At 51.9% G+C, this 16,991-nt stretch overlaps 1 protein-coding gene across 1 annotated transcript in view; it reads right to left on the bottom strand.

Annotated features, from left to right (window-relative positions):
- LOC140492469 (polyamine-transporting ATPase 13A3-like) overlaps positions 1–16,991 on the bottom strand; it is a 45,671-nt gene that overhangs the window by 17,043 nt on the left and 11,637 nt on the right. The window contains exons 7-11 of the mRNA XM_072591358.1: positions 13,873–14,007; positions 13,073–13,145; positions 7,806–7,937; positions 5,153–5,326; positions 3,885–4,042 (exon numbers count right to left, since the gene is read on the bottom strand). Coding sequence (XP_072447459.1) covers positions 3,885–4,042; positions 5,153–5,326; positions 7,806–7,937; positions 13,073–13,145; positions 13,873–14,007 — 672 coding nt within the window. The remainder of the gene's footprint in view (positions 1–3,884; positions 4,043–5,152; positions 5,327–7,805; positions 7,938–13,072; positions 13,146–13,872; positions 14,008–16,991) is intronic.

The raw sequence follows: 16,991 nt of genomic DNA, 5'->3' as shown, positions 1-16,991 counted from the left end.
GTCTGACTAAAGAAATTGAGGGTTTGGTTAAGAAAAAGAAGGAAGCATATGTCAGGTATAGACAGGATAGATCGAGTGAATCCTTAGAAGAGTATAAAGAAAGTAGGAGTATACTTAAGAGGGAAATCAGGAGGGCAAAAAAGGGGACATGAGATAGCTTTGACAAATAGAATTAAGGAGAATCCAAAGGGTTTTTACAAATACATTAAGGACAAAAGGGTAACTAGGGAGAGAATAGGGCCCCTCAAAGATCAGCAAGGCGGCCTTTGTGTGGAGCCGCAGGAGATCGGGGAGATACTAAATGAATATTTTGCATCAGTATTTACTGTGGAAAAGGATATGGAGGATATAGAATGTAGGGAAATAGATGGTGACATCTTGAAAAATGTCCATATTACAGAGGAGGAAGTGCTGGATGTCTTGAAACACATAAAAGTGGATAAACCCCCAGGTCCTGATCAGGTGTACCCTAGAACTCTGTGGGAAGCTAGAGAAGTGATTGCTGGGCCTCTTGCTGAGATATTTGTATCATCGATAGTCACAGGTGAGGTGCTGGAAGACTGGAGGTTGGCCAACATGGTGCCACTGTTTAAGAAGGGCGGTAAAGACAAGCCAGGGAACTATAGACCGGTGAGCCTGACCTCGGTGGTGGGCAAGTTGTTGGAGGGAATCCTGAGGGACAGGATGTACATGTATTTGGAAAGGCAAGGACTGATGAGGGACAGTCAACATGGCTTTGTGTGTGGGAAATCATGTCTCACAAACTTGATTGAGTTTTTTGAAGAAGTAACAAAGAGGATTAATGAGGACAGAGCAGTAGATGTGATCTATATGGACTTCAGTAAGGCATTCGACAAGGTTCCCCATGGAAGACTGATTAGCAAGGTTAGATCTCATGGAATACAGGGAGAACTAGCCATTTGGATATAGAACTGGCTCAAAGGTAGAAGACAGAGGGTGGTGGTGGAGGGTTGTTTTTCAGACTGGAGGCCTGTGACCAGTGGAGTGCCACAAGGATCGGTGCTGGGCCCTCTACTTTTTGTCATTTACATAAATGATTTGGATGTGAGCATAAGAGGTACAGTTAGTAAGTTTGTAGATGACACCAAAATTGGAGGTGTAGTGGACAGTGAAGAGGGTTACCTCAGATTACAACGGGATCTTGATCAGATGGAGTTTAATTCAGATAAATGTGAGGTGCTGCATTTTGGGAAAGCAAATCTTAGCAGGACTTATACACTTAATGGGAAGGTCCTAGGGAGTGTTGCTGAACAGAGACCTTGGAGTGCAGGTTCATAGCTCCTTGAAAGTGGAGTCGCAGGTAGATAGGATAGTGAAGGTGGCATTTGGTATGCTTTCCTTTATTGGTCAAAGCATTGAGTACAGGAGCTGGGAGGTCATGTTGCGGCTGTACAGGACATTGGTTAGGCCACTGTTGGAATATTGCGTGCAATTCTGGTCTCCTTCCTATCGGAAAGATGTTGTGAAACTTGAAAGGGTTCAGAAAAGATTTACAAGGATGTTGCCAGGGTTGGAGGGTTTGAGCTATAGGGAGAGGCTGAACAGGCTGGGGCTGTTTTCCCTGGAGCATCGGAGGCTGAGGGGTGACGTTATAGAGGTTTACAACATTATGTGGGGCATGGATAGGGTAAATAGGCAAAGTCTTTTCCCTGGGGTGGGGGAGTCCAGAACTAGAGGGCATAGGTTTAGGGTGAGAGTGGAAAGATATAAAAGAGATGTAAGGGGCAATGTTTTCATGCAGAGGGTGGTATGTGTATGGAATGAGCTGCCAGAGGAAGCAGTGGAGGCTGGTACAATTGCAACATTTAAAAGGCATATGGGAAGGGTTTAAGAGGGAGATGGGCCAAATGCTGGCATGTGAGACTAAATTAATATTGGACCAAAGGGTCTGTTTCTGTGCTGTACAGCTGTTTGAGCCTTTAGTTGTCCCTAACAGGCAGAAGGCAGACTGTGTTTACAGAACCCGACATGTTTGGGCTATAAGCAGCAGTTGCTGAGCAGCCCTGAGTGTGCTGATAGTTACACCAACAACTGGATTAACACCATTACACCTGCTAACTGGCTGAAGGTGAGATATATTCGCACACAGGGATCCTCTGCAAACGAAAGGAACATGCTTTACCCTTGTGTTTCTGTTTGTGTTACCGAGGAACTTGGAGAGCCTATGGTTCTGCGTGGCACGGTGGCTCAGTGGTTAGCGCTGCTGCCTCATAGTCTGTGTGGAGTTTGCACATTCTCCCCGTGCCTGCGTGGGTTTCCTCCGGGTGCTCCGGTTTTCTCCCACAATCCTAATATATGCAGGTTAGGGTGGATTGGCCGTGCTAAATTGTCCCATAGTACCCAGGGATGTGCAGGTTCGGGTGGATTGGCCGTGCTATATTGTCCCATAGTGTCCAGGGATGTGCAGGTTAGGGTGGATTGGCCGTGGGAAATTGTCCCATCGTACCCAGGGATGTGCAGGTTAGGGTGGATTGGCCGTGCTATATTGTCCCATAGTACCCAGGGATGTGCAGGTTAGGGTGGATTGGCCATCGGAAATTGTCTCATAGTGTCCAGGGATGTGCAGGTTAGAGTGGATTGGCCATGGGAAATTGTCCCATAGTGTCCAGGGATGTGCAGGTTAGGGTGGATTGGCTGTGGGAAATTGTCCCATAGTGCCCAGGGATGTGCAGGTTAGGGTGGATTGGCCGTGGGAAATTGTCCCATAGTACCCAGGGATGTGCAGGTTAGGGTGGATTGGCTGTGCTATATTGTCTCATAGTGCCCAGGGATGTGCAGGTTAGGGTGGATTGGCCATGGGAAATTGCCCCATAGTACCCAGGGATGTGCAGGTTAGGGTGGATTGGCCATGGGAAATTGTCCCATAGTGTCCAGGGATGTACAGGTTACAGTGGGTTGGCCGTGCTAAATTGTCCCATAGTGTCCAGGGATGTGCAGGTTAGGGTGGATTGGCCATGGGAAATTGCTCCATAGTGCTCAGGGATTTGCAGGTTAGGGTGGATTGGCCATGGGAAATTGTCCCATAGTACCCAGGGATGTGCAGGTTAGGGTGGATTGGCTGTGCTATATTGTCTCATAGTGCCCAGGGATGTGCAGGTTAGGGTGGATTGGCCATGGGAAATTGCCCCATAGTACCCAGGGATGTGCAGGTTAGGGTGGATTGGCCGTGGGAAATTGTCCCACAGAGTCCAGGGATGTGCAGGTTAGGGTGGATTGGCCGTGCTAAATTGTCCCATAGTGTCCAGGGATGTGCAGGTTAGGGTGGATTGGCCATGGGAAATTGCTCCATAGTGCTCAGGGATTTGCAGGTTAGGGTGGATTGGCCATGGGAAATTGCTCCATAGTGTCCAGAGATGTGCAGGTTAGGGTGGATTGGCCATGGGAAATTGTCCCATAGTGTCCAGGGATGTGCAGGTTAGGGTGGATTGGCCATGGGAAATTGTCCCATAGTGCCCAGGGATGTGCAGGTTAGGGTGGATTGGCCATGGGAAATTGTCCCATAGTGTCCAGGGATGTGCAGGTTAGGGTGGATTGGCCATGGGAAATTGTCCCATAGTGTCCAGGGATGTGTAGGTTAGGGTGGATTGGCCATGGGAAATTGTCCCATAGTGTCCAGGGATGTACAGGTTACAGTGGGTTGGCCATGGGAAATGCAGGGTTATCAGCAAGGGAGGGATGGGTCTGGGGGTTATGTGGGTCCGTGTCGACACAGTGGGCTGAATGGCCTGTTCCACACTGCAGGGACTCTGTGTCAGGGATCCCCCTGTATATTCAATGTTGCTGGCTGCGAACACCCAAGATGATTGATCTCCCAGACTGGAGCCCTGTGATTTGGAGAGTGTGCCCCTAGTCCTGGAGCTTACCCCTCGGATGGAGCTGATGATGATGGTGTAAATGAAGCCGAGCGCAGCTGCTAACACCAGGCAGATAACAAACCGGCGAGCATCCCGGAACAGCTTGAAATCCACCGGCTTCGGGAAGAGAATGGACCGCACCAGCTGTCCTTTGGTGGTGAGGAAGCCTGGAGAGAGGACACAGGTGGGTGAAGAGAGACAGCGATAGACTGAGTGTGTGAGAGAGAGGGGCGCCTGACATAGCTCCCCACAAAGAGACTCAGAAATTAACACCGACCAACGGTCTGGGATGTCCACCGAGAAACACCGAAACAGGCGCCCTTTACTGTCTTGGTCCTGGAGGCAAAAGTGAGGATTGCAGATGCTGGAGATCAGAGTCAAGATTAGAGCGGTGCTGAAAAAGCATAGCAGGTCAGGCAGCATCCGAGGAGCAGGAAAATCCAACGTTTCGGGCAAAAACCCTTCATCAGGAATTCCTGATGAAGAGCTTTTGCCCGAAATGTCGATCCTCCTGCTCCTCAGATGCTACCTGACCTGCTATGCTTTTCCAGCACCGCTCTAATCTTGACTCGGTCCTCCCCTATCCTCAAGATGCTGATGCATTAGGGGGTTACTCAGCTGCCCTCTGACTTACCCTCATCAGGACCTGTGCAGGAAGGCCCAAGTTCAACCCCATCGCAACAATTTATACCCTGGGAGAGAGAGGGCACCGATGCTCACACATGAAAGGTCATCTCTTGAAGCCTTGTGGCTGTTGTTTGAATTAGCCGGGGGAAGGGGGGGTTCAGAAGCTTTCTCCATAGCCAGGCCTCGACCAGGTAGAAAGCAGCGGATGCTGGAAATCGGAAACAAAAACAGGTTGCTGGAAAAGCTCAGCAGGTCTCGCGGCGTTTGTGAGAGAGAAATCAGAGTTAACATTTCAGGTCTGGTGAGCCTTCCTCAGGATGCTAGGGGTCAGTGGACCCGAAACATTAACTCGGATTTCTCTCCGATAGATGCTGCCAGACCTGCTGAGCTTTTCCGGCAACTTCTGATGTGTGCCTCAACCAATTAGCCCCCTTCTGGCCTGCGTGATGAATTGTCATGACAGGTTGAGATTTGGCATTCTTGTGATGTATCCTGATGAGAGCAAGCTGAAAATTTTCAGTCTTTTCAGTGAATGTAATCATCTGCAACCCCTCGACTGGAAACCACAGGGGCATCAGTTTCAGTTTTCCAGTCCCCGGGCCAGCAGGGATTTTGTGGCAGGTTCCCACCAGACGGGAGTCAGGACGTACCCGTGCGAATCACCACGGCCTTCACAAAGTCCTCGTAGGGTCGGACCTGAATGATCAGGGTGCCACAGAAGAGCACATGCCGCTTGTAGTCCTGCAGCCTGAAGATCGGGTCATTGTAGTTGCCTGCTTCACAAATGTCAGGCAGCGGAGTCTTGGTCACAGGCACGCTCTCTCCTGGACAGCAAGAAGCAGAAATCAGCAACAGGCCAAGCCAATGGCGCCCCAGGGAACCTTGTGATGAATTAGACTGGGACACTGGAGACACAGGTTCAAATCCAGTCACCAGCTCAGGACTTCAACTTGAATTAATTCCACAAATCGGGAATTGAAATCTGCTTTCTGTGAGGATGTGACCAAGGGGACAGATGAAGGCAGAATTGTCGATGCTGTCGACATGGACTTTAGCAAGACCTTCAGCAAGGTTCCTAATGGTTGATTAGTTACTAAGGCTAGTTCACAAGTGAGAAAGTGAGGACTGCAGATGCTGGAGTATCAGAGCTGAAAATGTGTTGCTGGAAAAGCGCAGCAAGTCAGGCAGCATCCAAGGAACATCCAAGAAGGGCTTATGCCCGAAACGTCGATTCTCCTGCTCCTTGGATGCTGCCTGACCTGCTGCGCTTTTCCAGCAACACATTTTCAGCTAGTTCACAAGTGATGCAGGGAGAGCTAGCTATTTGGATACAGAACTGGCTCAAAGGTAGAAGACAGAGGGTGGTGGTGGAGGGTTGTTTTTCAGACTGGAGGCCTGTGACCAGTGGAGTACCACAAGGATCGGCGCTGTGTTCTCTACTTTTTTTCATTTACATAAATGATTTGGATGCGAGCATTAGAGGTACAGTTAGTAAGTTTGCAGATTACATCAAATTTGGAGGTGTAGTGGACAGCGAAGAGGGTTACCTCAGATTACAACAGGATCAGGACCAGATGGGCCAATGGGCTGAGAAGTGGCAGATTGAGTTTAATTTAGATAAATGTAAGGTGCTGCATTTTGGGAAAATCAAATCAGGGCAGGACTCATACACTTAATGGTAAGGTCCTAGGGAGTGTTGCTGAACAAAGAGACCTTGGAGTGCAGGTTCATAACTCCTTGAAAGTGGAGTCACAGGTAGATAGGATAGTGAAGAAGGCGTTTGGGATGCTTTCCTTTATTGGTCAGAGTATTGATTACAGGAGTTGGGAGGTCATGTTGCGGCTGTACAGGACATTGGTTAGGCCACTGTTGGAATATTGCGTGCAATTCTGGTCTCCTTCCTATCAGAAAGATGTTGTGAAACTTGAAAGGGTTCAGAAAAGATTTACAAGGATGGAGGGGGTACCAGAGATAGGGAAGGGGTGTCGGGGCTGGAGGGGGTTACAGAAATAGGAAGGGGCTGTAGGGGCTGGAGTGGGTTACAGAGATAGGGAGGGGGTATAGGGGCTAGAGGGGGTTACAGAGATAGGGAGGGGGTGTAGGGGCTGGAGGGGGTTACAGAGATAGGGAGGGGGTGTAGGGGCTGGAGTGGGTTACAGAGATAGGGAGGGGGTATAGGGGCTAGAGGGGGTTACAGAGATAGGGAGGGGGTGTAGGGGCTGGAGGGGGTTACAGAGATAGGGAGGGGGTGTAGGGGCTGGAGGGGGTTACAGAGATAGGGAGGGGGTGTAGGGGGTTACAGAGATAGGGAAGGATGTAGGGGCTGGATGGGATTATAGAGATAGGGAGGGGTGTAGGGGCTGGAGGGGGTTACAGAGATAGGGAGGGGGTGTAGGGGGTTACAGAGATAGGGAAGGATGTAGGGGCTGGATGGGATTATAGAGATAGGGAGGGGTGTAGGGGCTGGAGGGGGTTACAGAGATAGGGAGGGGTGTAGGGGGTTACAGAGATAGGGAGGGGGTGTAGGGGCTGGAGGGGGTTACAGAGATAGGGAGGGGTGTAGGGGGTTACAGAGATAGGGAGGGGGTGTAGGGGCTGGAGGGGATTACAGAGATAGGGAGGGGGTGTAGGGGGTTACAGAGATAGGGAAGGATGTAGGGGCTGGATGGGATTATAGAGATAGGGAGGGGTGTAGGGGCTGGAGGGGGTTACAGAGATAGGGAGGGGGTGTAGGGGCTGGATGGGATTATAGAAATAGGGAGGGGGTGTAGGGGCTGGAGGGGATTACAGAGATAGGGAGGGGGTGTAGGGGGTTACAGAGATAGGGAAGGATGTAGGGGCTGGATGGGATTATAGAGATAGGGAGGGGGTGTAGGGGCTGGAGGGGGTTACAGAGATAGGGAGGAATGCAGGAGCTGGAGGAGGTAACACAGATAGGGAGGGGGTGTAGGGGATGGAGGGTGTTACAGAGATAGGGAGGGGGTGTAGGGGCTGGAGGGGGTTACAGAGATAGGGAGGGGGTGTCGGGGCTGGAGGGGGTGACAGAGATAGGGAGGGATGTAGGTGATTGAGGGGATTACAGAGATAGGGAGGGGGTAATGGGGCTGGAGGGGGTGACAGAGATAGGGAGGACTATCAGAGTGCACTGTGGTTGGGTAATACTGGAGGGTTGGAAAGTGGAGGAAAGGGTCAGACCCGAGAATGGGAATGGGGCTCCGAGTCAGCTCAGGTAGTGGATGTTACTGAATGGTGGAGCAGAGTAGACGTGAATGGTGTGTTCCTGATCTCAGTTCTTGCACTGACCTGTCAGCATGCTCTCATTAACCACCACCGCACCGTTCATCAGCACCACGTCGCACGGCAGGATCATCTCCTGTTCCGGGATAATGATAACATCACCAGGAACCAACTCCGACGAGCTGACTATCTCAGAGGCTGTGCACAACAGACAGGGCCATTACACACTCACCCCTGGGGGTCATTACACATTCATCCCCGGGGGAGCCATTACACACTCACCCCGGGGGGCCCATTACACACTCAAACCAGAGTGGGCCATTACACACTCACCCCCAGGGGGGCCATTACACACTCAAACCAGAGTGGGCCATTACACACTCACCCCCAGGGGGGCCATTACACACTCACACCAGGGGGGCCATTACACACTCAACCCCACAGGGGGGCCATTACACACTCACCCCCGGGGGGGCCATTACATAGAACATAGAACAATACAGCGCAGTACAGGCCCTTTGGCCCTCGATGTTGCGCTGATCCAAGCCCACCTAACCTACACTAGCCCACTATCCTCCATATGCTTGTCCAATGCCTGTTTAAATGACCATAGAGAGGGAGAGTCCACCACTGCTACTGGCAGGGCATTCCATGAACTCACAACTCGCTGAGTAAAGAATCTACCCCTAACATCTGTCCTATACCTACCACCCCTTAATTTAAAGCTATGCCCCCTCGTAATACCTGACTCCATACGTGGAAAAAGGTTCTCATGGTCAAACCTATCTAAACCCCTAATCATCTTGTTCACCTCTATCAAGTCACCCCCAAACCTTCTTTTCTCCAATGAAAACAGCCCCAAGTGCCTCAGCCTTTCCTCATAGGATCTTCCTACCAAACCAGGCAACATCCTGGTAAACCTCTTCTGCACCCGTTCCAGTGCCTCCACATCCTTCCTATAGTATGGTGACCAAAACTGCACACAATACTCCAGATGAGGCCGCACCAGAGTCTTATACAACTGCAACATGACCTCAGGACTCCGGAACTCAATTCCTCTACCAATAAAGCCCAGTACGCCATAAGCCTTCTTCACCGCACTATTTACCTGGGTGGCAACTTTCAGAGATCTGTGTACATGGACACCAAGATCCCTCTGCTCATCCACACTACCAAGTATCCAACCATTAGCCCAGTACCCCATCTTTTTGTTATTCATACCAAAGTGAATCACCTCACACTTACCCACATTGAACTCCATTTGCCACTTTTCTGCCAGCTCTGCAACTTATCTATATCCCGCTGTAACCTGACACATCCTTCCTCACTGTCAACAACTCCACCGACTTTCGTATCATCCGCAAACTTGCTCACCCAACCTTCTAACCCCTCCTCCAGGTCATTTATAAAAATGACAAACAGCAATGGTCCCAAAACAGATCCTTGCGGAACACCGCTTGTAACTGCACTCCAAGATGAACCTTTACCATCAACTACTACCCTCTGTCTTCTTCCAGCCAGCTAATTCCTAATCCAAACCTCCAACTCACCCTCAATGCCATACCTCTGTATTTTTTGCAGTCGCCTACCATGGGAAACCTTATCAAACGCCTTACTAAAATCCATATACACCACATCTACCGCTTTACCCTCGTCCACCTCCTTAGTCACCTTCTCAAAGAATTCAATAAGGTTTGTGAGGCACGACCTGCCCTTCACAAAACCATGCTGACTATCCTTGATCACATTATTCCTATCCAGATGTTCATAAATCCTATCCCTTACAATTCTCTCTAAGACTTTGCCCACAACAGAAGTGAGACTCACCGACCTATAGTTACTAGGGTTATCCCTACTCCCCTTCTTGAACAAGGGAACCACATTTGCTATCCTCCAGTCTTCTGGCACTACTCCTGTAGACAACGAGGACATAAAAATCAAGGCCAATGGCTCTGCAATCTCCTCCCTTGCTTCCCAGAGAATCCTAGGATAAATGCCATCAGGCCCAGGGGATTTATCTATTTTCACCCTTTCCAGAATTTCCAATACCTCTTCCCTACATACCTCAAAGCCGTCCATTCTAATTAATTGTGACTCAATATTCACATCGGCAACAATGTCCTGTTCCTGAGTGAATACTGACGAAAAGTATTCATTCAGTGTCTCCTCAATCTCTTCAGCCTCCACACGCAACTTCCCACTACGATCCTTGACTGGACCTATTCCTACCCTAGTCATTCTTTTATTCCTGGCATACCTATGGAAAGCCTTTGGGTTTTCCCTAATCCTATCAACTAAGGGCTTTTCACGTCCCCTCCTTGCTGCTCTTAGCTCTCTCTTCAGATCCTTCCTGGCTACCTTATAACTCTCAATCGCCCCAATTGAACCTTCACGCCTCATCTTTACATAGGCCGCCCTCTTCCCTTTAACAAGGGATTCCAATTCCTTATTAAACCACGGCTCCCTCACAAGACCCTTTCCTCCCTGCCTGACAGGTACATATTTATCAAGGACACTCAATAGTTGCTCCTTGAACAAGCTCCACATATCAATTGCGCCCTTGCCTTGAAGCCTACTTTTCCAAGCCAAGCATCCTAAGTCGTGCCTCACCGCATCATAATTTTCCTGCCCCCAGCTATAACTCTTGCCATGCAGTGCACACTTATCCCTCTCCATCACTAGAGTAAAAGTCACCGAATTGTGGTCACTGTCCCCAAAGTGCTCACCTACCTCCAATTCTAACACCTGGCCTGGTTCGTTACCCAGAACCAAATCCAGTATGGCCTCACCTCTTGTTGGCCTGTCTACATATTGTGTCAGGAAACCCTCCTGTACACATTGGACAAACACCGACCCATCTAACGAACTCGAGCTATAAGCTTTCCCAGTCAATATCAGGAAAGTTAAAGACCCCCATAACAACCACCCTATTACTTTCATTCTTCTCCTGAATCATCCTTGCAATCCTTTCTTCTACGTCTCTAGGACAATTAGGAGGCCTGTAGAAAACTCCTAACTCCTAACCTTTCCTATTCCTAACCTCAGCCCAAACTACCTCAGATGGCGAGTCTTCATCCATCGTCCTTTCCACCGCTGTAATACTATCTTTGACAAGCAATGCCACACCTCCCTCTCTTTTACCCCCACCTCTGAACCTACTAAAACATTTAAACCCTGGAACCTGCACAGCCAATCCTGTCCCTGTTCTACCCATGTCTCCATAATAGCCACAACATCGAAATCCCAGGCACCAACCCACGCTGCAAGTTCACCTACCTTATTTTGTATACTTCTTGCATTGAAGTATACACACTTCAAGCCACTTTCCTGTTTACAGGCACCCTCCTTTGAGATTGATGCCATGTTCCTAACCTCCCTACACTCCAGGTCCTGCACCCTAAAGCTACTGTCTAGGTTCCTGCAGAGTTAGTTTAAACCCCTCCCAAGAGCACTAGCAAACCTCCCTCCAAGGATACTGGTGCCCCTCAGGTTCAGGTGGAGACCATCCTGTTTATAGAGGTCCCACCTTCTCCAGAAAGAACCCCAGTTATCCAGAAACCGGAATCCCTCCCTCCTGCACCATCCCTCACACCGGGGTGGGGGGGGGGGGGGGGGGGCTTACACACTCACACCCAGAGGGGGCCATTACACACTCACCCCCAGGGGGGCCATTCCACACTCACCCCCGGGGCAGCCATTACACGCTCACACCCAGAGGGGGCCATTCCACACTCACACCTGGGGGGGGGCCATTCCACACTCACACCTGGGGGGGGCCATTACACACTCACACCTGGGGGGGGGGCCATTCCACACTCACACCTGGGGGGGGCCATTCCACACTCACAACTGGGGGGGGCATTCCACACTCTCACACCCAGAGGGGGCCATTCCACACTCACACCTGGGGGGGGGCCATTACACACTCACACCTGGGGGGGGGGGCCATTCCACACTCACACCTGGGGGGGGCCATTACACACTCACACCTGGGGGGGGGCATTCCACACTCTCACACCCAGAGGGGGCCATTCCACACTCACACCTGGGGGGGGGGGACCATTACACACTCACACCTGGGGGGGGGACATTACACACTCACCACCAGGGTGGCCATTACACACTCTCACACCCAGAGGGGGCCATTCCACACTCACACCTGGGGGGGGGGGGGGACCATTACACACTCACACCTGGGGGGGACCATTACACACTCACACCTGGGGGGGGACATTACACACTCACACCGGGGGGGCATTACACACTCACCACCAGGGTGGCCATTACACACTCTCACACCCAGAGGGGGCCATTCCACACTCACACCTGGGGGGGGGGGGGGGCCATTCCACACTCACACCTGGGGGGGGGACATTACACACTCACACCGGGGGGGCATTACACACTCACCACCAGGGTGGCCATTACACACTCACCACCAGGGGAGCCATTACACACTCACCCCCTCTCTCTCTCTCTCCCCCTCTCCCTCTCTCTCTCTCCCCCTCCCTCCCTCTCTCTCCACCTCTCCCCTTCCCTACTCCCTCTCTCTCTCCCTCCTCCCTCCCCCTCTCTCTCTCCCTCCCTCTCTCCCCCTCTCTCTCCCGCTCCCTCCCCCCTCTCTCTCCCTCTCTCCCCTCTCTCTCTCTCCCACCCCCTCTCTCTCCCGTCACCCCCCCTCTCTCCCCTCCCCGCGTCTCTCTCTCTCCCTCCCTCTCTCTCTCCCTCTCCCCCTCCCACCCCCCTCTCTCTCTCTCTCTCCCTCCCTCTCCCCCCTCCCACCCCCCTCTCTCTCTCCCTCTCTCTCCCCTCCCTCCCTCTCTCCCTCTCCCTGGCCCTCCTCCTCCTCCCTCCTCTGCCTTTGCTCTATGAAATCACCCTGCCCGTCTCTCCCCTTGAAATTATTTCCTCCATTCCCTTCGGAATGTTTCCCATGGGATCTGCTCCCTTCCCACCTTCAGCAGCCCCATTCCCACCTGCTGCCTCTCGGGGTATGTTGTGCCTTTTCTTTCCCATCCATGTCCCTCAGGAGCCTGGCTCCTGCTGCTCCAGGAACAGCGTCCCCTGACTGAACCACATCCAAACCTTCACAATTAGGAATGCCTCCAATAAACCTCCCCATTTGCCTGCTCCGCTCGGAAGGGTCTCTGTGCGGCCAGTGTAGCCACGGTAGCATCAGCTCCCCCTAGGGTGAAGGGGATCCCACCCTGTTGCTACCTCCCTTGTTGCTGCGGATCCCAGCCTATCCTTCCCTGGAGCAGCTGGAATGAGCTCTCTGATTCAGGCCGTGACCAGGCCCTGGGCCCGGGTGAGAGAACCTGGCCCAGACTTACCACTGCCCTTCCTGAGCACGCTCACCCGAATGGAGTTGTGTGACTGCACCATCTCGTGAAGCATCGTGTATTGCTGCAGAAACAGACCCAGTGTCAGGGGGGATTCGCAGACCCCCGTCCCATCACACTGTGCGGGTAATCACAGACACAGACCCCCCGTCCTGTCACCATGTGGGGGAATCACAGACACAGACCCCCATCCTGTCACCGTGTGGGGGAATCACAGACACAGTCCCCCGTCCCATCACACTGTGAGGGAATCACAGACACAGACCCCCCATCCTGTCACCGTGTAGGGGTATCACAGACACAGACCCCCGTCCTGTCACCGTGTGGGGGGAATCACAGACACAGTCCCCCGTCCCCATCACACTGTGAGGGAATCACAGACACAGACCCCTGTCCTGTCACTGTGTGGGGGAATCACAGACACAGACCCCCGTCCCGTCACCGTGTTGGGGGAATCACAGACACAGACCCCCGTCCCGTCACTGTGTGGGGGAATCACAGACACAGACCCCTGTCCTGTCACTGTGTGGGGGGAATCACAGACACAGACCCCCGTCCCGTCACCGTGTGGGGGGAATCACAGACACAGACCCCCTGTCCCGTCACCGTGTGGGGGAATCACAGACACAGACCCCCCGTCCTGTTACCGTGTGGGGGGGTATCACAGACACAAACCTCGTCCTGTCACCGTGTGGGGGGTATCACAGACACAAACCCCGTCCCCGTCACCGTGTGGGGGGTATCACAGACACAGTCCTGCCAGTCTGGGGTGATACCCGAGTCAGTCTCACCTTTCGGGCCGTGTACAGAGACAGAGCGATCGAGCAGATACTCATCACGATGATGGCCACAGCGTAAGGGTAATATGCTTCAACAAACCACAGGATCACACTAAACGCTTGAAACGCATAGAACGGATTCAGGATCTGCAGAGAGAGCAGGCAGGGGGTAAGGATTCTGTGAGACAGTAACTGAGAGAGTGGGCAGTGGGTAAGGATCTCTGAGGACTGTAACAGAGACAGTGGGCAGTGGGTAAATTCTGTGAGACTGTAACAGAGAGAGTGGGCAGTGGGTAAGGATTCTGTGAGACTGTAACAGAGAGCGGGCAGTGGGTAAGGAATCTGTGAGACTGTAACTGAGAGAGCAGGCAGGGGGTAAGGAATCTCTGAGACTAGAACAGAGAGCGCGGGCAGTGGGTAAGGATTATGTGAGACTGTAACAGAGTGAGCGGGCAGTGGATAACGATTATGTGAGACTATAACAGAGAGCGCGGGCAGTGGAGAATGATTCTGTGAGACTATAACAGAGAGCGCGGGCAGGGGGTAAGGAAACTCTGAGACTGTAAGAGAGAGAGTGGGCAGTGGGTAAGGATTCTGTGAGACTGTAACAGAGAGAGTGGGCAGTGGGTAAGGATTCTGTGAGACTGTAACTGAGAGAGCAGGCAGTGGGTAAGGATTCTGTGAGACTGTAACTGAGAGAACGGGCAGTGGGTAAGGATTCTGTGAGACTGTAACTGAGAGAGCGGGCAGTGGGTGAGGATTCTGTGAGACTGTAACTGAGAGAGCGGGCAGTGGGTAAGGATTCTGTGAGACTGTAACAGAGACAGCGGGCAGTGGGTAAGGATTCTGTGAGACTGTAACAGAGAGCGCGGGCAGTCAGTAAGGATTCTGTGAGACTGTAACAGAGAGCGGGCAGTGGGTAAGGATTCTGTGAGACTGTAACAGAGAGCGGCAGTGGGTAAGGATTTTGTGAGACTGTAACAGAGAGCACGGGCAGTGGGTAAGGATTCTGTGAGACTGTAACAGAGAGCGCGGACAGTGGGTAAGGATTCTGTGAGACTGTAACAGAGAGCGGGCAGTGGGTAAGGATTCTGTGAGACTGTAACAGAGAGAGCGGGCAGTGGGTAAGGATTCTGTGAGACTGTAACAGAGAGAGTGGGCAGTGGGTAAGGATTCTGTGAGACTGTAACAGAGAGCGCGGACAGTGGGTAAGGATTCTGTGAGACTGTAACAGAGAGCGGGCAGTGGGTAAGGATTCTGTGAGACTGTAACAGAGAGAGCGGGCAGTGGGTAAGGATTCTGTGAGACTGTAACAGAGAGAGTGGGTAGTGGGTAAGGATTCTGTGAGACTGTAACAGAGAGAGCGGGCAGTGGGTAAGGATTCTGTGAGACTGTAACAGAGAGCGCGGGCAGTGGGTAAGGAATCTCTGAGACCTGTAACGACAACAGGCAGTGGATAATGAATCTGTGAGACTGTAACAGAGACAGCGGGCAGGGAGTAAGGATTCAGTGAGACTGTACCAGAAAGAGCGGGCAGTGGTTAAGGAATCTGTGAGACTGTAACAGAGAGAGAGCGGGCAGGGGGTAAGGAATCTCTGAGACTGTAACTGAGAGAGCGGGCAGTGAGTAAGGATTCTGTGAGACTGCAACCGAGAGAGCGGGCAGTGGGTAAGGAATCTGTGAGACTGTAACAGAGAGAGCGGGCAGTGCGGTAAGGATTCTGTGAGACTGCAACCGAGAGAGCGGGCAGTGGGTAAGGAATCTGTGAGACTGTAACAGAGAGAGCGGGCAGTGGGTAAGGATTCTGTGAGACTGTAACAGAGAGAGCGGGCAGTGGGCAAGGAATCTATGAGACTGTACCAGAGAGAGCAGGCAGTGGGTAAGGATTCTGTGAGACTGTAACAGAGAGAGAGCGGGCAGTGGGTTAGGAATCTGTGACACTGTACCAGAGAGAGCGGGCAGTGGGCAAGGAATCTATGAGACTGTACCAGAGAGAGCAGGCAGTGGGTAAGGATTCTGTGAGACTGTAACAGAGAGAGCGGGCAGTGGGTAAGGAATCTGTGAGACTGTAACAGAGAGAGCGGGCAGTGGGTAAGGAATCTGTGAGACTGTAACAGAGAGAGGGCAGTGGATAAGGATTCTGTGAGGCTGTAACAGAGAGAGTGGGCAGTGGGTAAGGAATCTGTGAGACTGTAACAGAGACAGTGGGCAGGGAGTAAGGATTCTGTGAGACTGTAACAGAGAGAGTGGGCAGTGGTTAAGGAATCTGACAGACTGTACCAGAAAGAGTGGGCAGTGGGTAAGGATTTTGTGAGACTGTAACAGAGAGAGTGGGTAGTGGGTAAGGATTCTGTGAGACTGTAACTGAGAGAGCGAGCAGGGGCTAAGGATTCTGTGAGACTGTACCAGAAAGAGCGGGCAGTGGGTAAGGATTTTGTGAGACTGTTACAGAGAGCGCGGGGAGTGGATAACGATTCTGTGAGACTATAACTGAGAGAGCGGGCAGTGGGTAAGAATTTATGAAACTGTAACAGAGAGAGCGGGCAGTGAGTAAGGATTCTGTGAGACTGTAACAGAGAGAGCGGGCAGGGGGTAAGGAATCTCTGAGACTGTAACGACAACAGGCAGTGGATAAGAATCTGTGAGACTGTACCAGAGAGAGCAGGCAGTGGGTAAGGAATCTGTGAGACTGTAACAGAGACAGCGGGCAGGGGATAAGGATTCTGTGAGACTGTAACAGAGAGCACGGGCAGTGGGTAAGGAATCTGTGAGATTGTAACAGAGAGCACGGGCAGTGGGTAAGGAATCTGTGAGATTGTAACAGAGAGAGCGGGCAGTGGGTAAGGAATCTGTGAGACTGTAACAGAGAGAGCAGGCAGTGGGTAAGGAATCTGTGAGACTGTAACAGAGACAGCGGGCAGGGGATAAGGATTCTGTGAGACTGTAACAGAGAGCACGGGCAGTGGGTAAGGAATCTGTGAGATTGTAACAGAGAGCACGGGCAGTGGGTAAGGAATCTGTGAGATTGTAACAGAGAGAGCGGGCAGTGGGTAAGGAATCTGTGAGACTGTAACAGAGAGAGCAGGCAGTGGGTAAGGATTCTGTGAGACTGTAACTGAGAGGGCGGGCAG

The sequence above is a fragment of the Chiloscyllium punctatum genome, chromosome 21 (assembly GCF_047496795.1).
Source record: "Chiloscyllium punctatum isolate Juve2018m chromosome 21, sChiPun1.3, whole genome shotgun sequence".
NCBI lineage: Eukaryota > Metazoa > Chordata > Chondrichthyes > Orectolobiformes > Hemiscylliidae > Chiloscyllium > Chiloscyllium punctatum.
Note: the sequence above shows the minus strand (reverse complement) of the source record. Positions and strands in the feature narration are given on the sequence as shown.